Genomic DNA, 27,452 nt, shown 5'->3' on the forward strand with positions numbered 1-27,452 from the left:
CGTTTAAAATTTTTTTTTTTTTTTTTTTAAACGGAGCCAGCGGGAGGGGGGAGAAAAGGAGGGACCTGGCACCACCAGGTTTGCACTTGCTCAAAAGAGCCCTCAACCCCAGGCCTCAACAAAACCTAAGGATTAGGCTTGGAGGCCTAGCCAGAGCTGCTGCTGTGTGTGACCACCACCTGCTGAGATAGAGAACATACAGGAGTTTCCGGCAGCACATGACCACATATAGGGAGGCAAAAGTTTGCTCTCTATCTCCACCTGCTGGTAGATGGACACAACCCACCAGTCTATGGATTGATCAGCTTGATGATATGGAAGCCACTGTTTATCCCTGGGGTTGGTAGCATGGAATCTTGCTACTCTTTGGGATTCTGCCAAGTACATGTAACTTGGAGTGGCCACTGTTGGAAACAGGACACTGGCTAGATGGACCCTCTTATACCAGGTGCCCCCTTTATAAAATTAACTTCTTGACCCCGCATGCTGTAAAGGGAGCACAATTTTCTTACTCAGATTACAGAATACTAACATTTATGCACACGGATGTTACAGATTTTAACACAAGTGCTAATTTAGCGCGAAGCAGTATTCCATTATCTTAGTGCACAGCTTCCACTGTGTGAAAACGCAAGGGGGTATTCACACGGGGCATGGGCATCTCCCAAAATTATTCACACATTATAGAACAGTGTCCTTTACGTGCTAAAATGTCATATTTAGGTGCACGTATTTACGCCTGTCATAGATATGGTGTAAGTGGGATATTTTGGGGGGCCAATTAAAAAAAAATTAAAAAAAAATCCAAGTGAAAAATGCACAAAAATCAAGCCATTGGGATCTAGGAGGAGCCAGCTTTCCTAGTAGACTAGCCACACAGGCATCCCAGCAGAGCAGTGGGCACCCTAGGGGGCATTGCAGAGTACTTCACATAAAAGGTCCTAGGTACACATCTCACCTTATATTGTATGGTGAGCCCTTCGAAACAGATGAAAAACCTACTGTACCCAACTATACACCACTACAATATTCCTTATGGCGGAAAGTGTCACCTATATTTGGATACAGTAAGTTTTTGGTGGGTTTTGGAGGGATCACACTTTCCACCACAAGTGTAATCAGAGTGGATTGTGGGACTGGGTCACCTTCTCTACAGTTCACTACATCGACCAGGGGTGTAGCCAGACTTCGGCGGGAGGGGGGTCCAGAGCCCAAGGTGTGGGGGCACATTTTAGCCCCCCCAGCGCCAACCCTTTTGACCCCCTCTTCCCGCCACCATCAACCCTCTCCCGCCGCCAGGTACTTTTGCTGGAAGGGGTCTCAACCCCCACCAGCCGAAGTCCTCTTCTCCAGCGCAGCCGCATTGCTGATCTGCAACGGCAAGCTTCTGTTTCTGTGAGTCTGACGTACGTAAATGCAGGACGTCAGACTCACAGAAACAGAAGCCTGCCCTTGCAGATCAGCAACGCAGCCGCGCTGGAGAAGAGGACTTCGGCTGGCGAGAGTTGGGGACCCCCGCCAGCAAAGGTACCCGACAACGGCGCAGGAGGGTTGGCGGCGGGGGGGGGGGGGGGGGTCGAAGGGGTTAGCGTGGGGGGGGGGGGGCAGGGCCAAATCTACGGAGGCCCATGCCCCCATGGCCCCACATAGCTATGCCCCTGACATTGATCACTAGGCTATTCCAGGAACCTACTTGCTACCCTAATAGGACTGGCCATAACATCTGAAGCTCTCATACAGGCTGCTATGTACTGTTTCATTTACATCTTTGAGGGGTGGGAGGGGGTCAGTGACCACTGAAGGAGTAAGGGGGTGTCATTCCTTTATTCCTGCAGTGGTCAACTGGTCATTAAGGGCACTTTTTTGTGGCTTATTCATTAATAAAACAGGTCTCCACCAAAACATCCAGCTTATTGCTCTGGATGTTTTTGTTTTGTTCCATTATGGCAGAAAAATGTCCAAGTGTTAGGAACCTCCAGATTCCGCCCTTAACATGCCCCTCACACACTTCCTTGTGATTTGAACACACTTCTGACAGACTTCCTAGAAAAACGTCTAAAAATTGGTTTTGAAAATACCAATTTGGACATTTTTGTGAGAAAAACATCCAAATGCAGATTTATGTCACTTTTTGGACATTTTTCTCTTTTGAAAATGAGCCTCATGGTAACATAGTAGATGACAGCAGATAAAGATCTGTACAGTCCTTCCAGACTACCCAAGAAGATAAACTCATTACATAAGGCATGAAGCAATACAACATATGTAAACCTGATCTTGATTTGTCCATGCTATTTTGAGGGCATAGTTCATAGAAGTCTGCCCAACACTGCCCTTGTTCTAAAATTTTCTGAAATCGTCATCCAAGCCCTTGAAAAGCTCCTTTCCTGCCCACCTAAATCTACTAGCAGGGCACAGACCATAGAAGTCCGTTTAGTACTGGCTTTGCTTCCCAATAACCAGTGTTGCCACCTAGTCTCCGCTAAGCTTCTTTGGATCGATTCCTTCTAAACAGGATTCCTGCTTGTTTATTCCACGCATTTTTGAATTCCGTTATGGTTTTCATCTCCACTACCTGCTGCGGGAGGGCATTCCAAGTATCCACCACCCTCTCAGTGAAAAAATATTTCCGGACATTAGTGTACAGGATATGAAATCTTAGTTCCTCAGTACTGCCAACAGATCTGGTTTTCAGGAGATCCCATTATGCATCCATTTTACCTATCAGGACTAATTTAAATATTGTTGATATCTCCAAAAAAACAGACCCACTCGTAGCCCTTGAAAGCCAGAATCTGATAAGTGGAAGGACTGAAGGAGAAGAGGGAGGAAAAAGGCAGGAAGACAGGAATTTATAATGCTGCCTCTTCTGGCAACACCCAGCAATTGCCAAAGTACACCACTGGGAATAGATCTTCCAAGAACGAAGCCCTGCACTCACATACAGTACGCCAAGAGAGGTATTTAGCCTAGAAAAGAACTGAGAGGCCAGAGTAAAACTGACAGATTTCTATGTTTAAAAAAAAAAAAAAATCTCGTGGGAAACTTTGAAAATAGCTTATTTCACCCTGAACCATCCCTTCCCTCCAAAACCATGTACACTCTGTTCTTTCACACAGTCTTTATACAATGTTATCTCATTAGGAGTGTATTTATATCATTTGTGGAGAGAGCAGTGTGCTTACTTCCTCCCCGAATATTTATGATCAGGCTTCCATTGATAACAGTGCAGCCTCGAAGCTCCTGAGCCGAAGTCACAGAGTCAATGGTCTTCTCGCCTTGAAAGATGTTGCAGACTTTGGGACACATCCCTGCACATGGAGAGCAGGACAGGCTAGGAAACAAAAAAAAAACATAAGTTAGAGAACAACAAAGCATAACAGATGCTTGCTGCAACTGAACAATGCATAGTAGGTCTGGCCACCTATGCATGGACGGATTTGATGGGTCATGGAGTTGATATACCAACTTTCTGTGGTACAACCAAAGTAGTTTACATTATATGCAGGTACTTTCTCTGTCCCTAGTGGGCTCACAATCTGTTTTTGTACTTGGGGCAATGAAGGGTTAAGTGACTTGCCCAGAGGCACACGGAGCTGCACTGGGAATCAAACCCACTCAGGCCACTGCAGAAACCATTAGGCTACTCCTCCACTCCAAAAGCAGAATGGAGGAGTAGCCTAATGGCTAGAACAGAACAGTGAGCTGAGAACCAAGGAAGCCAGGGTTCAAATCCCACTACAGCTCCTTATGATCTTGGACAAGGCACCCACTGTACCCAAATGTAACTCACCTTCAACTACAACCGGAAAAGGTGTGAGCTAAATCCTAGTAACTAAATTTAAAAAATGTTCAATTTCACCAGAAACAAGGACCCCGGCTGCCAAGGGAAAAACACAAGCAATGGCCATGCTTTCATAGTTCACCTTGATAAATTTAATATTTAAGCAATCACAAATTACAGGTGTAGAACAGTGGTGTACCAATAAGGCATCCCCTTTCCCCTATCAGCCTGTTTAGGCATTTGCAACGCAAGGCACAATTTGGTTTAGAACCCATCAGGAAGGAACACTTTCCTACCAGGTCTATGATGAAATAAAAAGGGATTTGTAGACAGGCTGTAGGGCTTCCAAATTTTCTTCTTCAGGAAGAAAGGTCTCTCTTTTACAGCAAATAAATATACTATATCCATTTTGCCATCCTTATCTAATAATAATAGAGCTGAATGTAAACTTAAAGACGTAGCACAACAAAAGCAAACTTGCCTAAGTAGCAATATTTAGCAGATGGTCAAACTTCTACGGCTGACAGCTGTGATATATCCTTAGCAGGGTATGACAGGGATAGCCAGGCAGGCTGGATGGGCTAACTGGTCCTTTTCCACTGTCTGCAAAGACAGCAGCTCATGTACCAAGAACCAAAGACCAAACTGTCTCACCTTTTCAAGGGGTGTCCCCAATGGCAAACACTCTCTCTCTCTCTCTCTCTCAATTCTCCCTGTCCTCAGCAGTAGAGAATGACACAGGGACAATGTTTGTCCTCATTCCCATCCTGCTGGCTCTGTCCCCATGGGCTCTGTCGCTGTCCCCGCAGTTAACCATGTGTCCCCATCCCCATGTCATTCTCTACTCACCAGTTTCTCTCCATCTTCCCATTAGTGTTGCTCTCTCTCAATCATACACAGCAGACTGGGATGGACCACTGGGACTGTGACCAGATCAATATTTTGCCCAATATAGTACCTGCAACTAGAAAGCTTGGGGGTAGGGCTGGAGATCAGTTTGTTGGCCCCTTCAGCCAAGGTGGTGTTCCAGTGTCTCTCGCAATCCTCTCACCCCGTCTCCACCATTCCCTACTGTGCATTTCCTCTTGTCCTCCCACCATGCGTCTATCTCTCTCTCTCTCTCCCTTTTTCCTCACATTCTACCCAGAGTCTCTATCCCCCCAAACTCTTTGCCCAAGGTCTCTAATTTTCTCCCTTTAACACTGTCTAATCTCTCTCACTCTACTCCTCCCCACAATGTTCTACTCATAACATTCTCCACATCCTACATGAAAATTAAGCTCAGCTCATAACAGCCTACTTCACTCTCTTCCACCCATCCTCCCAAGTGCATACTTTTATTTTAAGATACCAGCAAAGTCTGCATAGCAAACAGCATGTATCCTCTTTACGAAGGAGCACAGTCTGTTAGAAAATCATTCCCTTACAGGGCAATTTTGAGTCTCTCTTTAAAAATCCCACAATGAGACAGTGTTCCAGTGATTCTTTACCCCACCTACTGTTCACATGCAAAGAGCGTACGGGGGCTTTCAAAATTAAATCCTTGTATACCTCACCCAACCTACCTTAATTCCATCTCCCAGCACTACCACTTTTGCCCTGCATGGGGAGGGGGGGAGGGGGGGAGTGTTCCATATGTAAATACCCATATGCTAAAAGAAAGTCCTTCGAAACCTGCCCCTTAATTACTTGAGACAGTAATTAGGTCAATCAAGACTAACCAAGAAGAAACGGAAGGGATGTGTTCGATGCCTCTAGATCCACCCATTTTTGCATATCTGTACGTCTGCCTCCGAATTCCCTTAGATGGCAAATTATATCAACAATTTTTATATATTAAATACTGATTTACACACGTAAATGGGCTCTTATAAAATCAGGTCACACCTAAAACTATACGTGGTGTAAGCTAAAATTATGTATCATACCTGATAATTTTCTTTCCATTAATCATAGCTGATCAATCCATAGACTGGTGGGTTGTGTCCATCTACCAGCAGGTGGAGATAGAGAGCAATCCTTTTGCCTCCCTATATGTGGTCATGTGCTGCCGGAAACTCCTCAGTATGTCGATATCCAAGCTCCATCCGCAGGACTCAGCACTTAGAGAATTACACCCACAAAGGGACACTCTGCCCAGCTTACCACCGCCGAAACGAGGGGAGGGGAATAAACCCAGCTCATCCCCACACAAGTGGGGGAGGGGAATCTGTCCAGCTCATCCCCGCGGAGCGGGGGAGGGACACCACACCCGCCGATGCGGGGGGATCTGGCTTATCCTGCAACCGCAACCGCGGGAGGAGCTGACTGACCCTAACACCGCCGAAGCGGGAGGGTACAAAGCTGCCCTACAGCCGCTCGAAGCGGGAGGGAGCGCCGGCAGAATTTAAGTCTCAATCCAGCCCCGTAAAACGGAGGGGAGAGGAATGCAGCAGCTCACTGTAACACAAACTCATCTCAACTCTTGAAGAATCCAATTGAAAAAACTTGAACACGAAGTCCTCCTGAACAGGAACTGAAGACTAAACTTGAACCTGAAATGCAACCAGAATATAAATAGTACAGATATCTGGGAGGGGCTATGGATTGATCAGCTAAGATTAATGGAAAGAAAATTATCAGGTATGATACATAATTTTACCTTCCATATCATCATGCTGATCAATCCATAGACTGGTGGGATGTACCGAAGCAGTACTCAACCAGGGCGGGACGTTGAAATCCCTGACCGCAACACTGAAGCTCCAAACCGGGCCTCTGCCCGAGCAGACACAGTCAAGCGGTAATGCCTGGAGAAGGTATGGGCCGATGCCCAAGTTGCCGCCTTGCAAATCTCTTCCAAGGAGACGGACCCGGCCTCTGCCATCGAGGCTGCCTGAGCTCTAGTGGAGTGAGCCTTCAGCCGGATAGGCGGCACCTTCCTCGCGGCCACACAAGCCGCTGCAATGGCTTCCTTGACCCATCTTGCCACTGTAGGCTTAGCAGCCTGCAGACCCTTACGAGGACCTGCAAACAGGACAAACAGATGATCCGACTTCCGGAAATCATTGGTCACTTCCAAGTATTTGATGATGACTCGTCTCACATCCAGATATTTGAGAGCAGAGTATTCCTCTGGGTAGTCCTCCCTACGAAAGGAAGGGAGACAGAGCTGCTGATTCACATGGAAGCGAGAAACAATCTTGGGCAGGAAGGAAGGCACTGTACGAATAGACACTCCTGCCTCAGTGAACTGCAGAAAAGGCTCTCGACATGAGAGTGCCTGGAGCTCGGAAACTCTTCTGGCTGAAGTGATAGCCACCAAAAAGACTGCTTTCAACGTCAGGTCTTTCAGAGATGCCCTCGACAAGGGTTCAAAAGGCGGCTTCTGCAAGGCTCTTAGCACCAGGTTGAGATTCCACGCAGGCACCACTGAGTGCAGAGGAGGGTGCAGGTGATTAACTCCCTTGAGAAAACGCAAAACATCTGGCTGCGAAGCCAGGGAAGCACCCTTCAGGCAGCCCCTGAAGCAAGCCAGAGCCACTACCTGGACTTTAAGGGAACTGAGCGACAGGCCTTTCTCCAGACCTTCTTGCAGGAATGCCAACACTGAAGAAATTGGAGCAGTGAAGGGAGAAAGTGAGCCCGCTTCACACTACGCTGCAAAGGTACGCCAAACCCTGGCGTAAGCAGTAGAAGTAGAGCGCTTCCTCGCTCTCAGCATAGTGGCGATGACCTTGTCTGAGAAGCCCTTCTTCCTCAGACGCTGCCGCTCAATAGCCAAGCCGTAAGACCAAAGGGGGAGGGATCCTCCATCACCACGGGACCCTGATGCAACAGGCCCTGCTCCACTGGCAGCCGCAGAGGATCGTCCACTGAGAGCCTGATCAAGTCCGCATACCAGAGACGTCTGGGCCAGTCCGGACCCACCAGGATTATCCAGCCCGGATGCTTTGCCACCCGGTCTAGCACCCTGCCCAACATGGGCCAGGGCGGGAACACATAGAGAAGCTCCTGTGTCGGCCACTGTTGGAGAAGAGCATCTACTCCCAGGGATCGAGGGTCCCATCCTCTGCTGAAAAAGCGCGGCACTTGGCAATTGGCCGATGACGCCATCAGATCTAGGCTCGGCTGGCCCCAGCGCTTCGTGATGTCCAAGAACGCCTGAGCCGATAACTGCCACTCTCCGGGATCCAAGGTATGGCGACTGAGAAAGTCCGCCTTGACATTCATGACTCCGGCAATGTGGGCCGCTGACAGCTGTTCCAGGCTCGCTTCCACCCACTGGCATAGATTCATGGCCTCCTTGGCTAGAGGGGCGCTCTTGGTACCTCCCTGGCGGTTGACATAGGCCACAGCCGTGGCATTGTCCGCCAGTACCGGGAGGAACTCCAAAAGCGCCAACCGAATGGCTCTGAGTTCCAGGAGGTTGATAGACCACTTTTCCTCTGCAGGAGACCAGAGCCCCTGCGCTGTCCTTCCCAAACAGTGGGCTCCCCAGCCCGTCAAAGAGGCGTCCGTCGTGACGACAATCCACTCTGGGGTCACAAGAGGCATTCCTGCAGACAACTTGTCTGTCTTCAGCCACCAGCTCAGCGCCTTGCGCACTGCTGGGTCCAAGGGAAGGCGCACAGCATAATCCTCCGACACTGGAGTCCAGCGCTGCAGCAGAGAGTGTTGAAGTGGTCTCATATGAGCCCTGGCCCAGGGCACTACTTCCATCGTGGCCGTCATAGAGCCCAACAGCTGCACATAGTCCCAAGCCCGAAGAGGAGAGGCTACTAGGAACTGGTCCACCTGAGCCTGAAGTTTGACAATCCGATTGTCCGGCAGGAACACTCTGCCCACTTGGGTGTCGAATCGAACTCCCAGATACTCCAGGGACTGAGTCGGGCGCAGCTGGCTTTTCTCCCAGTTGATGATCCACCCCAGGGAGCTCAAAAGAGCAATCACCCGGTCCACAGCTTTGCCGCACTCTGCATAAGAGGGGGCTCGGATCAACCAGTCATCCAGATAAGGATGGACTTGTACTCCTTCCTTTCGCAGGAAGGCCGCGATGACCACCATTACTTTGGAGAAGGTCCGCGGAGCAGTAGCCAACCCGAACGGGAGGGCTCTGAACTGGAAGTGTTCTGAACTGGAAGTGTCGGCCCAGGACTGCAAAACGCAGAAAGCGTTGATGAGGAGGCCAGATGGGAATATGCAAGTACGCTTCCTTGATGTCCAAGGATGCCAGGAACTCCCCTGCCTTCACTGCCGCTATAACAGAGCGGAGAGTCTCCATGCGAAAGTGCCGAACTTTCAAGGCCCGATTGACCCCTTTGAGGTCGAGGATAGGCCATACAGAACCTCATTTCTTTGGTACCACAAAGTAAATGGAGTAACGTCCCTTGCCAAGCTGATTTTCTGGCACCGGAACGACCGCACCCAGGCGGATCAGATTGTCCAAGGTCTGCTGCACTGCCACAGCTTTGACCGGAGACTTGCAGGGAGAGAGAACAAACCCGTCTCTTAAGGGTCGGCAGAACTCTAGCTTGTAGCCGTCTCTGATGACTTCCAGCAGCCAAGCGTCTGAAGTTACCCTGGTCCACTCACCCAGAAACGAGGACAGGCGTCCTCCAATCTGCACTGGGCCATGGACCAGGGCCCCGTCATTGGGTACGAGACCCTGGGAGAGGACCAGAGGGCGCACCTCCGGGACGGCGGTCTCTGCGAAAGGAATGCTGCTTGGGGGAGAAGTTCCTTTTGAAGGAAGAGGGGGCCGAGGAGCCCGACTTGCCCGGGCGGTACCGACGGGCTTCCTGAAACCGTCCTCTGGAGTTACCGGGGCGAGCCCTGACCTCTGGTAACCTCTTGCCCTTAGACGTGCCGAGATCCGTCACAATTTTGTCCAGCTCGACCCCAAAGAGCAGCTTGCCTTTAAAAGGCAACTTAGCCAGGCGGGACTTAGAGGCGTGGTCAGCAGACCAATGCTTCAGCCAAAGCCACCGCCGAACAGAGACTGTCTGAGCCATACCTTTAGCCGAGGCTCTCAAGACATCATACAGTAAGTCTGCCAAATAAGCCAGGCCCGATTCCAGGGCCGGCCAATCAGCCCTCAAGGAAGGATCCGAGGGGGAAGCCCACTGCACAATCGTCAGGCACGCCCTGGCCACATAGGAGCCGCAAACTGAGGCCTGCAAACTTAAAGCAGCCGCCTCGAAGGACGACCTTAAGGCCGCCTCCAATCTTCTGTCTTGGGCGTCCTTTAGGGCCGTGCCACCTTCCACCGGCAACGCCGTTTTCTTAGTCACCGCAGTGATTAAAGAATCCACGGTAGGCCAAAGAAAGGCCTCCCGTTCACTTTCAGGCAAAGGATAGAGGCGGGACATAGCCCTAGCCACTTTGAGGCTCGCTTCCGGGACATCCCATTGAGCTGAAATCAAGGTGTGCATGGCATCATGCACGTGGAAGGTTCTAGGCGGGCGCTTCGTCCCCAGCATAATGGTGGAGCCAACAGGGGCTGAGGGAGAGACGTCCTCCGGAGAGGAAATCTTCAAAATGCTCATGGCCTGCAATAACAGGTTGGGCAAGTCCTCTAAGCGAAAGATCCGCGCTGCAGAGGGGTCATCCGCTCCATCCGAGCGGGAATCCGTCTCCTCCAAAAAATCCCCAAAGGACCGTTGGGAGAACTCAGATACGCTGCCCTCATCTACATCAGAGGAGACAGAGTCCTCTAAGGCCTGGAAATCCACCCGAGGGCGTTTACTTCCGGGGGGCTTCAACCCCTTTATCGGACAAGGGAGCAGGGGCAGCGTTTTGCATAAGGAAGGCCTGATGCAGCAGCAAAATAAACTCGGGGGGAGAAACCCCCCAGACTGTGCACTTCAGCAGCCTGGGCCACAGCCCTAGACGCACCCTCAACCGGCGCTTGCAAGAGCGGGGGAGAAACATGCTGCGCATCCAAGATGGCGTCCGGCGTGACACTCCGCGAAGGAGCCGCGCGGGAAGAACGGCGCTTAACTTTAGCCGCTTTTTTGCCGTCGCCCAAATCAAGGGTGGCCATGGCATTAACATCTCCCACCTCAAGGGCGGCCCAAGAAGAAGCCGTTCGAGCAGAGTGGCCGGCCAAGATGGCGGAGGCAAGCAGCGGGGGATGGGCATTTATGGCAGGAAAAACCGCCGCACCGGAAGAAGAACCGGGACACTGACCGGCCTCCAAACTGACACCCAACAAGGGCGAATCAGACTTTAAGACCCCTGCATCCCCGCTAGAAGCGCACACGCGGTCCGGGGAGCGATTCTTTGCGCCCTCGCCCTCCGACGCCATAGGCCACGTGGAGATCGATCGGGGAACCCCCTGCCCGCTACAAAAAGGTAAAAATTACCTGCTTCTCGCTCCGAGCTGTAACGAACCGGTGTCCCAGTGAGTAGCTGCAATAAACGTTTAAGTAAACGTTGAAATAAACGCCCTTAAGGACGTCCAAAATTTTTTTTTTTTTTTTAACGGAGCCAGCGGGAGGGGGGAGAAAAGGAGGGACCTGGCACCACCAGGTTTGCACTTCCTCAAGAAGAGCCCTCAACCCCAGGTACTCAACAAAACCTAAAAATTAGGCTTGAAGACCTAGCCAGAGCTGCTGCGTGTGTGACCACCACCTGCTGAGATAGAGAACATACTGGGGAGTAGAGAGTTGCACGGGGACCGAAATCTTACCCATCCCCGCCCATCCCTGATGGAATCTTACCCGTCCCCACCCATCCCCACTGGAATCTTACCCATCCCCACCCATCCCCGCAAAAATTTAAACCATCCCAACCCGTCCCCACAAGAATTTAACCCATCCCCACCTATCCCCGTAAGAATTTAATAGTACATAAAAGAAAGTTCCAGTCAGCTCCCTCAGTCTCTCTCTGGATTTGAGCCACAGCACTGTAGGCAAGGAAGGAACGGAAGTTGGAACTTGGAACACTCTGGTGCGCACATGTAAAATTTGTCTCTGCTTCACTGGCAGTGTGTGCTGAGAGGTCGCCATATGCACGCGCCAGTAGGTCAAGTGACATCTGATTCTCGTGCCTGTGTCAGAGCTGAGGTCTGTGCACCAGCCTGGGAGCAAAGAGGATTAATAGTAACATAGTAAGTGACAGCAAATAGACTTGAACGGTCCATCCACTCTGCCCAATAGTCACACTCATGATCAATTCATCATTAAATCAATGAGTGTGATATTATATACTTGATTATGGTCTTTCTTTCGTGTTTCTGGAACAAAGACCACAAAAGACTATCTGGCCCCATCCTTATGTTCCAACTGCTGGAGTTGCCATCAAAGCCCACTCCAGCCTATTCATGTTCTCATTTGTGGGACACAGACCATAAAAGTCTGTCCAGCACTGTCCTCATGTTCCAGCCACTGAAGTTGCTGCCTAAGCCCTTTCCAGCCCATCCTACACCAGATTGCCATGTATGAGACACAGATCATACAAGTCTGCCAGGTATCAGCTCTAGTTCATCACAGCCAGAGTCGCCAACTAAGTGTCACTTGACATAGCCACACACATGCAGCCATTTAAGGTTAGCCCGCCTTTTTGAATTCCGTCATCATTTGTGACTCTACCACCTCCTTAATGGAAGACTTTCCACATTTATGCTGTTAAAGCAAGGAAGAAGAGGAGGAGGAGGAGGAGGAGGAGACAGCACTCAAATAAATTGGTATTCGGTAGATGAGAGGCTGGTGCAGGTGCAGCTTACACTTCCACGGGAAGCCCACAGAACTGGTTCCATCCCCGAGGGAACCCCGCAGGAACTGCCTCCGTCCCCGCGGGAACCCCGCAGAACTGCTTCCATCCCCGCGGGAACCCCTCAGGAACTGCCTCCGTCCCTGCGGGAATCCCGCGGGTTCCGCGGGATTCCCGCGGGGACGGAAGCCGTGCAGCTCTCTACTGGGGAGTTTCCGGCAGTACATGACCACATATAGGGAGGCAAAAGGATTGCTCTCTATCTCCACCTGCTGGTAGATGGACACAACCCACCAGTCTATGGATTGATCAGCATGATGATATGGAAACAGGCATATAAGTAAACATCTGTAGAGTAGGCATGCTCAGGGGCAGAGTCTGGGCAGAGCAAAGGCAAAGCCACAATTTGCATGCATATTTTATAAAATAGCAAATAAACAAAGTAGACCAGCAAATTGCAGAAATAAGGATTTTATTACACATGAAGCCTGACATCAGGCGCAAACTGTCAATTAAGAAACATAAATAAAATTTAAAACACACCAAAAATACATTATTACATAAGGCGAAACGTAGCCATGTTGGGCTTCATATTTAATGAAATCCTTATTTCTGCAATTTGCTGGTCTGCTTTGTTCGTTTGCTGATTGAGTACCTGCAGGTCACTGTCTTCCTGTACTTTTGTCTTCTGCTATTTTATACAATACACAGGTGCATTTTACACCTGCTCTCCAGCAGGCTAGTGTCTGTGCTTTCACGATGTGTGCTAGCATTTTCTAAAAACACACGGGCATCTCTGTGTCTTTATAAAATAGGCATCTTCCTACCCTATTCACCTAGGTGCCCTGTAATAAAATTGACCCCCCCTTACAAGACTTACTTATGCTTAGAGAATTTATTAGGGGCCCTGTTTACTTTTTTTTTTTTTCCTATTAATTATTTATTTATAAACCTTTTGAGATACATAATATTCAAAACAGAATAATATTACAAATTTGCAAACTTTCTTTCAATAGTAATTACAAATAAGGAAAATTGACTAACCCAAGTTAGTGACTTTTGCACTAGAGTTGGATCGAGACGCAGTACTTAGGTTATCCTTAAGACACTTGAATTCTTTATTTTTAGGTTCAAAAATAAGAGTTTTCCCGGATTTATCAAGGGAAACTCAAAAACGTCGTAAATTATTTCTTGCTTTTCGCCCAAGGGCAATAGCCCTGGGGGTTAATTTTCTTTTGAAATTTCCTTGTGTTTGTAGGATTTTATACCATACTAAACAATACCAATTTTTTGAACCTAATCAGTTGGATATTTTTTTGAAAAGTAAAGAGAGTATAATTGTGAAAGTTTAGACCCAAATGAACACTGTATAGCACTTAGGAGTGAATCTATGGGGCCTAGCGCGGCTCTTGCTTTAATTTGAATGTTTTTTTTTTGTTTGATTTCCTATGAATCTTGGATCATTTCTCAATTATTGAGGGGCCCTGTTTACTAAGGTACACTAGCATTTTTAGCGCGTGCTAAAAATTACCACACGCTAACTGTGTAGATACCTACAGGAATATTACGAGCAGCTATAAGGTTAGCGCATGCTAAGCTAAAAATGCTTAACACGCCTCTAGAGTGGCTCAGTAAATGGGGCCTTAGATCTTTAACTGGTCCCTTTGGTCACCTAAATATCCAATTCAGATGTCTAGCTGCCGTCCATATAAACTTTTGAAAATGTAGCACTCTGTATTAAAAGATTTATAAGGGACAGTTACATATTTGGAGTGGGGGGGGGGGGGGGGCGCGGAGCGATTCCAGCACTTTGAAATCAAAAGACCATCAAATCCCCCAAGCTCCAAATATAACCTAACCATAAACTGTGGGAATGAGAGGTTTTAGCACAAAACTGGCAAAAGTTGGTCCACATACATACACACACACACACAGGCACACACGTGTCTGCTTTTCACAATAGCCAAATGATGCAAATGCACCCGATTCTTGGTTCAAATGTTTGTAAACATTTTTAAATTACAGAGTAATTTTCTCCATAATTTTATATTTTTCTGGCTGCCCTACTAGCCCCCCCTGCTGCAGACACCGCTGCCCCACAAATTATGAAATAAATAAACATTTCAATAAAAGAATCTCTTCCTCTTTTCTTTCATGGGGGAGAAGGTGAGGAGGGAGAAGGTTGATGAACTAAACTGTCCAAGAGTTGTAAAGGCAGAACTCCTCCTCCAGGATTAAACAACATTCAAGCATGTGATGTGCCAAAAACAAGCCACTTAGCCAGTACTGAACAGCTTTGAAAGGGTTAATCTAAACATGCAAAATGAGAGGACAAAACCAGTGCCAAAAGGAAACACACATCATCCTCCATAATTACCTGAGAGCAGGAAACATGGCTTAGGTAAATGGATTTCTATTGACCTGTTTTGCACAAGTGTGAATGATTGCTATCAGGTGAAGTCTACTCTCCTGGACAACACCTTGTTTACTGAAAACACCTCTGCCCCAAAGGGTTAACTCTTAATCTTTCCAAATGACTGTAAATAAATGCAAAACTGCACAATGCCCAGCACGCACCATTAATGGATTCCGTCTAGTTCTTCAGACATCAGGCTGGAAAGCACATCACCCCCAAAAGAGCCCATCTCGTAAGTCGGAACACTATTACCACATTCCATATAAATGTTTAAATAAGGGCTAGCAAGGAGAACGTGCCAGGCAGCCTAGCAAAAGGGATGAGGCTCAAAAGTGCGTCAGAGCATTAAGACATATGAAATGTTACATTTGGGATGACCTACTACTCTAAAAAGGAATCCTAACCCCGCAAAAGAGAATGTACAAATGAAAACAAGCGTTAGATGCTGATTTTTGCAAGCATGTTCTGTTCATTTCCAAAATCAAGCACCGTAGCACCTGCCAAGTCAAATGAGGACACCCAGATACCACCTTCTGCAGTCCCCTTGCAACTAAAGTTCATGGCCCAGGCTGCTTGCTGCACGACACACTGGTAAATTTGTACCATGCCCAGTTATAAACTAGAGAGAACTGGGCGACTTTCCAACATTAGGATACGGTAATGCTGACATTCCGGGCTGCAGAACTTCTGTTTTTTGGATCTCTTTAGATCTGACTCCTAGACTCCTTTAATTTTTTTCCACTTTTCAGAAGGTGGAAAGGGGGGAAGGTAAAATTATGTATAATCATACCTGATAATTTTCTTTCCATTAATCATAGCTGATCAATCCATAGACTGGTGGGTTGTGTCCATCTACCAGCAGGTGGAGATAGAGAGCAAACTTTTGCCTCCCTATATGTGGTCATGTGCTGCCGGAAACTCCTCAGTATGTCGATATCAAAGCTCCATCCGCAGGACTCAGCACTTAGAGAATTACACCCACGAAGGGACACTCTGCCCAGCTCACCACCGCCGAAACGGGGGAGGGGAATTAACCCAGCTCATCCCCACACAAGTGGGGGAGGGGAATCCGTCCAGCTCATCCCCGCGGAGCGGGGGAGGGACACCACACCCGCCGATGCGGGGGGATCTGGCTTATCCTGCAACCGCAACCGCGGGAGGAGCTGACTGACCCTAACACCGCCAAAGCGGGAGGGGTACAAAGCTGCCCTACAGCCGCACGAAGCGGGAGGGAGTGCCGGCAGAATTTAAATCTCAATCCAGCCCCGTAAAACGGAGGGGAGAGGAATGCAGCAGCTCACTGTAACACAAACTCGTCTCAACTCTTGAAGAATCCAAGTGAAGGAAGAACTTGAACACGAAGTCTTTCTGAAGTAACTGAAGACTAAACTTGAACCTGAAATGCAACCAGAATAAAAACAGTACAGATATCTGGGAGGGGCTATGGATTGATCAGCTATGATTAATGGAAAGAAAATTATCAGGTATGATTATACATAATTTTACCTTCCATATCATCAAGCTGATCAATCCATAGACTGGTGGGATGTACCGAAGCAGTACTCACCCAGGGCGGGACATAGAAATCCCTGACCTCAACACTGAAGCTCCAAACCGGGCCTCCGCCCGTGCAGCCACAGTCAACCGGTAATGCTTGGAGAATGTATGAGCTGAAGCCCAAGTTGCCGCCTTGCATATCTCTTCCAAGGAGACGGATCCGGCCTCTGCCATCGAGGCCGCCTGAGCTCTCGTGGAGTGAGCCTTCAGCTGGATAGGCGGCACCTTCCCCGCGGCCACATAAGCCGCTGCAATGGCTTCCTTGACCCATCTTGCCACTGTAGGCTTAGCAGCCTGCAGACCCTTACGAGGACCTGCAAACAGGACAAACAGATGATCCGATTTCCGGAAATCATTGGTCACTTCCAAGTATCTGATGATGACTCGTCTCACATCCAGATATTTAAGAGCAGAGTACTCCTCTGGGTAGTCCTCCCTACGAAAGGAAGGGAGACAGAGCTGCTGATTCACATGGAAGCGAGAAACAATCTTGGGCAGAAAGGAAGGCACTGTGCGAATAGTCACTCCTGCCTCAGTGAACTGCAGAAAAGGCTCTCGACATGAGAGCGCCTGGAGCTCGGAAACTCTTCTGGCTGAAGTGATAGCCACCAAAAAGACTGCTTTCAACGTCAGGTCTTTCAGAGATGCCCTCGACAAGGGTTCAAAAGGCGGCTTCTGCAATGCTCTTAGCACCAGGTTGAGATTCCACGCAGGCACCACTGAGTGCAGAGGAGGGCGCAGGTGATTAACTCCCTTGAGAAAGCGCACCACATCTGGCTGTGAAGCCAGGGAAGCACCCTTCAGGCGGCCCCTGAAGCAAGCCAGAGCCGCTACCTGGACTTTAAGGGAACTGAGCGACAGGCCTTTCTCCAGACCTTCTTGCAGGAACGCCAACACTGAAGAAATTGGAGCAGTGAAGGGAGAAAGAGAGCCTGCTTCACACCACGCTGCAAAGATACGCCAAACCCTGGCGTAAGCAGTAGAAGTAGAGCGCTTCCTCGCTCTCAGCATAGTGGCGATGACCTTGTCTGAGAAGCCCTTCTTCCTCAGACGCTGCCGCTCAATAGCCAGGCCGTAAGACCAAAGGGGGAGGGATCCTCCATCACCACGGGACCCTGATGCAACAGGCCCCGCTCCACTGGAAGCGGCAGAGGGTCGTCCACTGAGAGCCTGATCAAGTCCGCATACCAGGGACGCCTGGGCCAATCCGGACCCACCAGGATTACCCTGCCGGGATGCTTTGCCACCCGGTCTAGCACCCTGCCCAACATGGGCCAGGGCGGGAACACATAGAGGAGCTCTTGTGTCGGCCACTGTTGGAGAAGAGCATCTACTCCCAGGGATCGAGGGTCCCGTCCTCTGCTGAAGAAGCGCGGCACTTGGCAATTGGCCGATGACGCCATCAGATCTAGGCTCGGCTGGCCCCAGCGCTTCGCGATGTCCAAGAACGCCTGAGCAGATAGCTGCCACTCTCCGGGCTCCAAGGTATGGCGACTGAGAAAGTCCGCCTTGACATTCATGACTCCGGCAATGTGGGCCGCTGAAAGCTGCTCCAGGTTCGCTTCCGCCCACTGGCAGAGATACATAGCCTCCTTGGCTAGAGGGGCGCTCTTGGTACCTCCCTGGCGGTTGACATAGGCCACAGCCGTGGCATTGTCCGACAGGACCCGTACAGGCTTCCACACCAGTACCGGGATGAACTCCAAAAGCGCCAACCGAATGGCTCTGAGTTCCAGGAGGTTGATAGACCACTTTGCCTCTGCAGGAGACCAGAGCCCCTGCGCTGTCCTTCCCAAGCAGTGGGCTCCCCAGCCCGACAAAGAGGCGTCCGTCGTGACGACAATCCACTCTGGGGTCACCAGAGGCATTCCCGCAGACAATTTGTCTGTCTGCATCCACCAGCTCAGCGCCTTGCGCACTGCTGGGTCCAAGGGAAGTCGCACAGCATAATCCTCCGACATCGGAGTCCAGCGCTGCAGCAAAGAGTGTTGAAGTGGTCTCATATGAGCCCTGGCCCAGGGCACTACTTCCATCGTGGCCGTCATAGAGCCCAACAGCTGCACATAGTCCCAAGCCCGAAGAGGAGAGGCTCCCAGGAACTGGTCCACCTGAGCCTGAAGTTTGACAATCCGATTGTCTGGCAGGAACACTCTGCCCACTTGGGTGTCGAATCGAACTCCCAGGTACTCCAGGGACTGAGTCGGGCGCAGCTGGCTCTTCTCCCAGTTGATGATCCATCCCAGGGAGCTCAAAAGAGCAACTACCCGGTCCACAGCTTTGCCGCACTCTGCATAAGAGGGGGCTCGGATCAACCAGTCGTCCAGATAAGGATGGACTTGTATCCCTTCCTTTCGTAGGAAGGCCGCGATGACCACCATTACTTTGGAAAAGGTCTGCGGAGCAGTAGCCAACCCGAATGGGAGGGCTCTGAACTGGAAGTGTCGTCCCAGGACTGCAAAACGCAGGAAGCGTTGATGAGGAGGCCAGATGGGAATATGCAGGTACGCTTCCTTGATGTCCAAGGAAGCCAAGAACTCTCCTGCCTTCACTGCCGCTATAACAGAGCGGAGAGTCTCCATGCGAAAGTGCCGCACTTTCAAGGCCCGATTGACCCCTTTGAGGTCGAGGATAGGCCGGACAGAACCTCCTTTCTTTGGAACCACAAAGTAAATGGAGTAACGTCCCTTGCCAAGCTGACTTTCTGGCACAGGAACGACCGCGCCCAGGCGGATCAGATTGTCCAAGGTCTGCTGCACTGCCACAGCTTTGACCGGAGACTTGCAAGGAGAGAGTACAAACCCGTCTTTTAAGGGTCGGCAGAACTCTAGCTTGTAGCCGTCTCTGATGACTTCCAGCACCCACGCGTCTGAAGTTATTGTGGTCCACTCGCCCAGAAACGAGGACAGCCGTCCTCCAATCTGCACTGGGGCGTGGACCAAGGCCCCGTCATTGGGTACGAGACCCTGGGGGAGGACCGGAGGAAGCACCTCCGGGACGGCGGTCTCTGCGAAAGGAATGCTGCTTGGGGGAGAAATTCCTCTTGAAGGAAGAGGGAGCAGAGGAACCCGACTTGCCCGGGCGGTACCGACGGGCTTCCTGCAACCGTCCTCTGGAGGTACCGGGACGAGTACTAGCCCGAGCCCTGACCTCTGGTAATTTCTTGCCCTTAGACGTGCCGAGATCGGTCACGATTTTGTCCAGCTCGACCCCAAAGAGCAGCTTGCCTTTAAAAGGCAATCTAGCCAGGCGGGATTTAGAGGCGTGGTCAGCAGACCAATGTTTCAGCCAAAGCCACCGCCGCGCAGAGATTGTCTGAGCCATGCCTTTAGCTGAGGCCCTCAAGACATCATACAGCAAGTCTGCCAAATAGGCTAAGCCCGATTCCAGGGCCGGCCAATCAGCCCTCAAGGAATGATCCGAGGGGGAAGCCCGCTGCACCATAGTCAGGCACGCCCTGGCCATATAGGAGCCGCAAACTGAGGCCTGCAAACTTAAAGCAGCCGCCTCAAAGGACGACCTTAAGGCCGCCTCCAATCTTCTGTCTTGGGCGTCCTTTAGGGCCGTGCCACCTCCCACCGGCAACGCCGTTTTCTTAGTCACCGCAGTGATTAAAGAATCCACGGTAGGCCACAGATAGGCCTCACGTTCACTCACAGCCAAAGGATAGAGGCGGGACATAGCCCTAGCCACTTTAAGGCTCGCTTCCGGGACATCCCATTGAGCCGAAATTAAGGTGTGCATGGCATCATGCACGTGGAAGGTTCTAGGCGGGCGCTTCGTCCCCAGCATAATGGCAGAGCCAACAGGGGCTGAGGGAGAGACGTCCTCCGGAGAGGAAATCTTCAAAGTGTCCATGGCCTGTAACAACAGGTTGGGCAAATCCTCTGGGCTAAAAAGCCGCGCTGCAGAGGGGTCATCCGCTCCATCCGAGCGGGGATCCGTCTCCTCCAAGGAATCCGCAAAGGACCGTTGGGAGACCTCAGACACGCTGCCCTCATCTACATTGGAGGAGACAAAGTCCTCCAAGGCCTGGGAATCAACCCGAGGGCGTTTACCTCTGGGAACCTCAACCTCTTTACCAGACGAGGGAGCAGGGGCAGCGTTTTGCATGAGGAAAGCCTGATGCAGCAGCAAAACAAACTCGGGGGAGAAACCCCCCAGACTGTGCACTTCCGCAGCCTGGGCAACAGCCCTAGACGCACCCTCAACCGGCGCTCGCAAGAGCGGGGGAGAGACATGCTGCGCATCCAAAATGGCGTCCGGCGCGACACTCCGCGAAGGAGCCGCGCGGGAAGAACGGCGCTTAACTTTAGCCGCTTTTGTGCCGTCGCCCAAATTAAGGGCGTTCATGGCATTAATGTCTCCAACCTCAAGGGCGGCCCACGAAGAAGCCGTCCGAGCCGCGTGGCTGGCCAAGATGGCGGAGGCGAGGAGCGGGGGATGGGCGTTTATGGCGGGAAAAACCGCCACGCCGGAGGAAGGACCGGGACATTCATCGGTCACGAAACTGTCACCCAACAAGGGCGAATCAGGCTGTAAGACCCCCGCATCCCCTCTAGAAGCGCTCAAGCGATCCGGGGAGCGACCCTTTGCGCCCTCGCCCTCCGACGCCATATGCCACGAGGAGAAGAATCGGGGAACCCCCTACCCGCTATAAAAAGGTAAAAATTACCTGCTGTCCGCTCCGAGCTGTAACGAACTGGTGTCCCAGTGAGTAGCTGCAATGAACGTTTAAATAAACGTCGAAATAAACGCCTTTAAGGACGTTTAAAATTTTTTTTTTTTTTTTTTAACGGAGCCAGCGGGAGGGGGGAGAAAAGGAGGGACCTGGCACCACCAGGTTTGCACTTGCTCAAAAGAGCCCTCAACCCCAGGCACTCAACAAAACCTAAAAATTAGGCTTGGAGGCCTAGCCAGAGCTGCTGCTGTGTGTGACCACCACCTGCTGAGATAGAGAACATACTGAGGAGTTTCCGGCAGCACATGACCACATATAGGGAGGCAAAAGTTTGCTCTCTATCTCCACCTGCTGGTAGATGGACACAACCCACCAGTCTATGGATTGATCAGCTTGATGATATGGAATAACAGTTTTTCTAAGGCCACAGCTTATATGAGAAACACTTCTTCCTTCAGCTGTCCATGCTGTAGTCATTCTTCATATAAATCAGTGCATGGGGGTCTGAGGAAGACCTGCTCTTCCACTATCCATGTTGTGCTCATGTTTTATATGCATCAGTGGAGATCTGATGAAGGTCTAACTCTTCAGGTGTCCAAGCTGCACATTGTGATGCCTGCATGAACTCCGACAAAGATAGTTCAGCTCTGCTACCAACCTTACATTCATAATCAGAGTGTCTTAGTTGGATACACCACATGGTTTAAAACAAAAAAACCTGCCAACTGAATTATATAAAAATAATTTATTTTTCTGAGTCTCCTCCTCAAACACTTTGAGAATCTACCAAGGAGAACCAAATGGTAAAAAGGTGGCGGCTTGCATAACAGATGTCATCATCCTAATTGTTTGAGATCTCCTCGGAAAATCTCATAGAATAACTTAAACAACTGGCGCTGAATGTTCTAAGGCACAGGTCAGTCCAATAAGAAAGAACCCAAGTAGTAAAAACCACCAATCTGTATGGATTCTGCAGCATTCTTCAACTTTTTTTTTTCACTAATCAGGTTGTTGTGAATTTCGATAGAGTAAATCCTAGAACCACAGCTGCTTTTCATTCAAAGAAGCTGATGCAGAAAACCTCCTGATAGAGTTACGTCTCTACCGCAAAATTAGCACTCTAAAAGTACCACGGCACACTATAATCAATGCGCATGCAAACTACTGCTGTGTTAAAATTGCAGCAATAATCTGCAGCTCATTGCAAAATGTCGCCTTTCCTGTCAGTGCCTGAACGGTAACTGGATCAGGCACCGAGAGGAAAGGTGACATTTAAAAAACCCAAATTTTTTTAAACGTTGCAGCAGTCAGCATCGGTGCTCTGGAACCACCCCCAGAACCCCCAGCTTAAACACATCCCTGATGCCCATGTACTGGTAGGAAAACTAGGGGGCAGGGGGCTCAGGTCAGGCTATGCTGCCCTGGACCATGAGAAAAATTTCCTGTGGTATCCATGTGTTGGAAGTCTCCCTTTTTTTTGTGCATGTGTACTGGAATGGAATGCTTAACAGCTTCATTAGGATCACTTTTCAATGCACACTGCGGCCATGTCTTCTGCATGAGTTAATACCTGCGCTCAACAACTGTGTGCACTGCTCGGCCAGTAATGTCTGACAGCAACCGCGTGGTGAAGCTTGCATAGCTTTCTGCATCAGCCCCAATTAGTCCTCTAATGAAAATTATCATACCACCTGATGTGCAAATTGAACCACCACACAAGGTGCTGTTTCCAGATGTCCTGAAAAGTGCTAAGAACACATGGTCAGGATGAAGCATTAAGGCTGGGGCTAGAGTATTCAGGTCCTGACTCGTTGTCTCTCTAACAAGCTGCCTTCTCTCAGCCAGTCAGGTCAGACCAGGAATTTCTCATTCAACACATGCTGGTAAACACCAACAAAGACACAAAGTTTCTTGCTATTGCTTCACACCTTTTAAAAACCAAATTAAAAGGGAAATAGGTTCATCCATCCTGTAAGGGAATGGGGCTATATAAAGAACACCTCTTTCTCAAGAGCAGACTGACAGGGTATCAGTGAACAGAGGAAACTTGACTCACTGGAATATGTATTGTTTCTGCATGAGAAACCTTGACTGTCTTGCTTTGACGGGCCACAAACTACGCAAGCTGACTTCCCCGCTTTTGGCCTCTGGAAAGGAAAAAGATAAAGGGCCTGGGAATAGCCTGGACCATGGTGGATGCGCCTTCCTTCCATGTCTGTTCCTGCTTACCTTTCCCATGTTCTCCATTTATGATTTGGCAACGCCGTAGATGTCTTTGATGGAGAGGATACTCTGAAGGAAACAAAGAGCAGGATGATCCTTCTTGCCCTCAGAGATGCTCTTGTTCACAAGACCTGGAGCACCCAGTTTCCTTTTCAATTTGCCCAGTTGTGGATCATGGGGAAGGAAATGTGAGAATCGTGAAACACACCCCTGACTCTCCCTATGGGTACCGCAGTTATAACGCACTGGTCACCATTTTGAAAGTACACAGAGAGTAAACAGGAATAATCTGTTAACTAATTAATCATCTGGGAGATAATTTACAGCTGTGTGCTTGAATAAAAAGTATGCACATAGCTTTCTCTGCATGGATTAATTTACGCACAGTCAAATTTTCCATGTGCTCAAATACAAATCCTTCCCCTCCTCTCAGCTTACATAAGTATTGCCACACTGGGACAGACCAAAGGTCCATCAAGCCCAGTATCCTGTTTCCAAAACCTGGTACAATCAATGGTGCTCAGTCATCTAGACTATTGCAACGCACTCTACGCCGGCTGTAAAGAGCAAATAATCAAGAAACTTCAGACAGCCCAGAACACAGCAGCCAGACTCATATTCGGTAAATCAAAATATGAAAGTGCCAAACCCCTACGAGAAAAACTGCACTGGCTTCCACTGAAAGAACGCATCACGTTCAAGATATGCACCCTAGGGAGATGCCCCAGCCTACATGTCAGACCTGATAGACTTACCACCCAGGAATGCTAAAAGATCATCCCGCACATTCCTCAATCTTCACTTCCCCACCTGCAAAGGTCTAAAATACAAACTAATGAATGCGTCAAACTTTTCCTACTTGAGCACACAGATATGGAACGCATTGCCGCGCAACTTAAAAACGATCTATGAACTAACTTCCATAAACTACTGAAGACCCATCTCTTTAACAAGGCATACCACAAAGATCAACAAATGTGAATATACACAACTCCTCCACATATATTCAGTATTGCCTTATAATATCTGCTTGTTATATTATTACCATGTTTTCTTACTATAATGCTACCCAAGATCCTTCTGCAACAGTAAATGTCTATTTTCTAATCTATTTCTACCATTCATGATATATTGTAAGCCACATTGAGCCTGCAAAGAGGTGGGAAAATGTGGGATACAAATGCAATAAATAAATAAAAGTGGCCAATCCAGGTCACAAATACATGGCAAGATGGATTGGTAAACTCATGAACAAACATGCCATATGTGTGTAAGTTTGCCTGTATGCTGGATGGGCAATGTTATGAAAATCCATTTCTATTTATTTAAAAGGATTTATAATCTAATTCAATGCAACAGAAACAACTTGAAGTACAATAAAATATACTGTACATAAAAAATATATGCATCAGATTCAAATCAACAACCCCCCTCAAAATAAAACCTATAAAAACAAATTTTAAAAATTGCAAAGCGACATGCATTCTGAAATCTATTTTTTTCCCTTTCCAGAACAGTAATAAGATTGTGAATTCTTGGGCTCTCTTCTGGCACCTCAAATCCACAGTTCTGTCCGTTGCACTGATACCAAATCACAAGCCTAAATTCTAAATGTTTCAAAACGGTTCAATGGCCCTGTCTAGGTTCACAGAGTCGCACTCAAAATGAATTTGGGGACACTGCAGTGACTCGGCTTAAAGACACTTAAACCCAAAGGCTTAAAGACAAGGCATGTATAGTGTCCTTTCTTTAGGGTCCTTTTATTTATTATTTATTTATTGCATTTTTATCCCACGTTTTCCCACCTCTTTGCAGGCTCAATGTGGCTTATAATACATTCATGGATAGTGGAAATGAGAAGAGGGTAGACATTTGGTGTTACAGAAGGATTTGGGTTGTATGGTAATAGAATACATAATAGAGAAAGCAGAAGGCATTAATTTACATTTAGGGTATATGTAGGAGTTTCATATGACTTGGTCTTTGTGATAGGTCTTGTCAAAGAGATGGGTTTTTAGTAGTTTCCGGAAGTTGGTCAGTTCATAGACCGCTTTCAGGTTGCATGGCAATGCGTTCCAGAACTGTGTGCTCGTATAAGAAAAGGTTGATGCGTGCATTAATTTGTACTTTAGACCTTTACAGTTGGGGAAATTAAGATTAAGGAATGTGCGAGAAGATTTTATAGCATTCCTGGATGGTAGGTCTATCAAGTCTGACATATAGGCTGGGGCATCGCCATGGATGATCTTGTGTACTAGGGTACATATTTTGAACGTGATACGTTCTTTGAGTGGGAGCCAGTGTAGTACTACTACTACTACTTAACATTTCTAAAGCGCTACTAGGGTTAAGCAGCGCTGTACAATTTAACATGGAAGGACAGTCCCTGCTCAAGGAGCTTACAATCTAAAAAGACAGGTGTACAATCTAAAGACAAGTGTAGAGTCCGTCTGGTAGGTAATACTATATTTCATGAGAGGTTAGGTGCCGAACGCGGCATTGAAGAGGTGAGTTTTAAGCAGAGATTTGAAAATGGGTAGGGAGGGAGCTTGGCGTAGGGCTTGAGGAAGATTGTTCCAGGCAAAGGGTGAGGCAAGGCAGAATGAGCGGAGCCTGGAGTTGGCAGTGGTGGAGAAGGGAACTGACAGGAGGGATTTGTCCTGTGAGCGGAGGTTACGGGCGGGGACATAGGGGGAGATGAGGGTAGAGAGGTAGTGAGGAGCCGCAGACCGGGTGCATTTGTAGGTAAGGAGGAGAAGCTTGAATTGTATGCGGTATCTGATCAGAAGCCAGTGAAGTGACTTGAGGAGAGGAGTGATGTGAGTATATCGGTTCTGGCGGAATATAAGACATGCGGTAGCGTTCTGAACGGATTGAAGGGGGGATAGATGGCTACGTGGGAGGCCGGTGAGGAGTAGGTTGCAGTAGTCAAGGCGAGAGGTAATGAGAGCATGGACGAGAGTTCGTGTGGTTTGCTCAGACAGGAAAGGGCGAATTTTGCTGATGTTGAAGAGGAAGAAGCGACAGGTCTTGGCAGTCTGTTGGATATGCGCAGAGAAGGAGAGGGAGGAGTCGAAGATGACTCCGAGGTTGCGGGCAGATGGGACGGGGAGGATGAGGATGTAGCTTCTCTCGTAGGGGTTTTGCACTCTCGTATTTTGATTTTCCAAATATGAGTCTGGCTGCTGTGTTCTGGGCTGTTTGGAGTTTTTTTGAGTATTTGCTCTTTGCATCCAGCGTAGAGTGAGTTGCAATAATCTAGATGACTGAGTATTAATGATTGTACCAGATTACGGAAGATGGTCCTCGGGAAGAATGGTCTTACTCTTTTTAATTTCCACATTAATTGGAACATCTTTTTGGTTGTGTTTTTCGCGTGATTCTCAAGTGTTAGGTGCCGATCAATGGTAACACCAAGAATTTTCAAGGTCTCCAAGACTGGTAGGTTTAATTTTGGTGGGTTGATGGTGGTGAACTTGCTCGTGTTGTGTTGAGATGTAAGTACTAGGCATTGGGTTTTTTCTGCGTTGAGTTTTAACTGAAAGGCATCTGCCCAGGAGTGCATGATATGTAGGCTTTGGTTGATGTCATTGGAAATTTCTTTTAGGTCTTGGTTGAATGGGATGTAGATCGTTACATCATCGGCGTAAATGTATGGGTTAAGATTTTGGTTAGATAGTAGTTTGGCCAGAGGTGTCATCATTAGGTTGAATATGGTCGGTGAGAGGGGAGATCCCTATGGAACTCCACATTCAGGTGTCCATGCGGCTGATGTAATCAAATTTGATGTCACTTGATATGAGCGTGTGGTTAGAAATTCTTTAAACCAATTAAGAACATTACCTTCAATGCCGAAGTACTCAAGGATGTGTAGTAGGATTCCATGATCAACCATGTCGAAGGCGCTTGACATGTCGAATTGTAGAAGTAATATATTCTTGCCAGTTGCAATCGTTTGTTTGAATTTCATCATGAGCGTAACTAATACTGTTTCAGTACTGTGATTAGAATGAAATCCTGACTGGGAGTCGTGTAGTATTGAGAATTTGTTTAGATATTCTTTAAGTTGTTTGGTTACCATTCCTTCTGTTATTTTGGTT

At 48.7% G+C, this 27,452-nt stretch overlaps 1 protein-coding gene across 1 annotated transcript in view; it reads right to left on the reverse strand.

Moving 5' to 3' along the window:
* Positions 1 to 27,452, reverse strand: part of INSR (insulin receptor) — a 428,464-nt gene that overhangs the window by 191,981 nt on the left and 209,031 nt on the right. Inside the window, exon 4 of the mRNA XM_030218585.1 lies at positions 3,186 to 3,334. Within this exon, the coding sequence (XP_030074445.1) occupies positions 3,186 to 3,334 (149 nt within the window). The remainder of the gene's footprint in view (positions 1 to 3,185; positions 3,335 to 27,452) is intronic.

The sequence above is a fragment of the Microcaecilia unicolor genome, chromosome 11 (assembly GCF_901765095.1).
Source record: "Microcaecilia unicolor chromosome 11, aMicUni1.1, whole genome shotgun sequence".
Classification (NCBI taxonomy): Eukaryota; Metazoa; Chordata; class Amphibia; order Gymnophiona; family Siphonopidae; genus Microcaecilia; species Microcaecilia unicolor.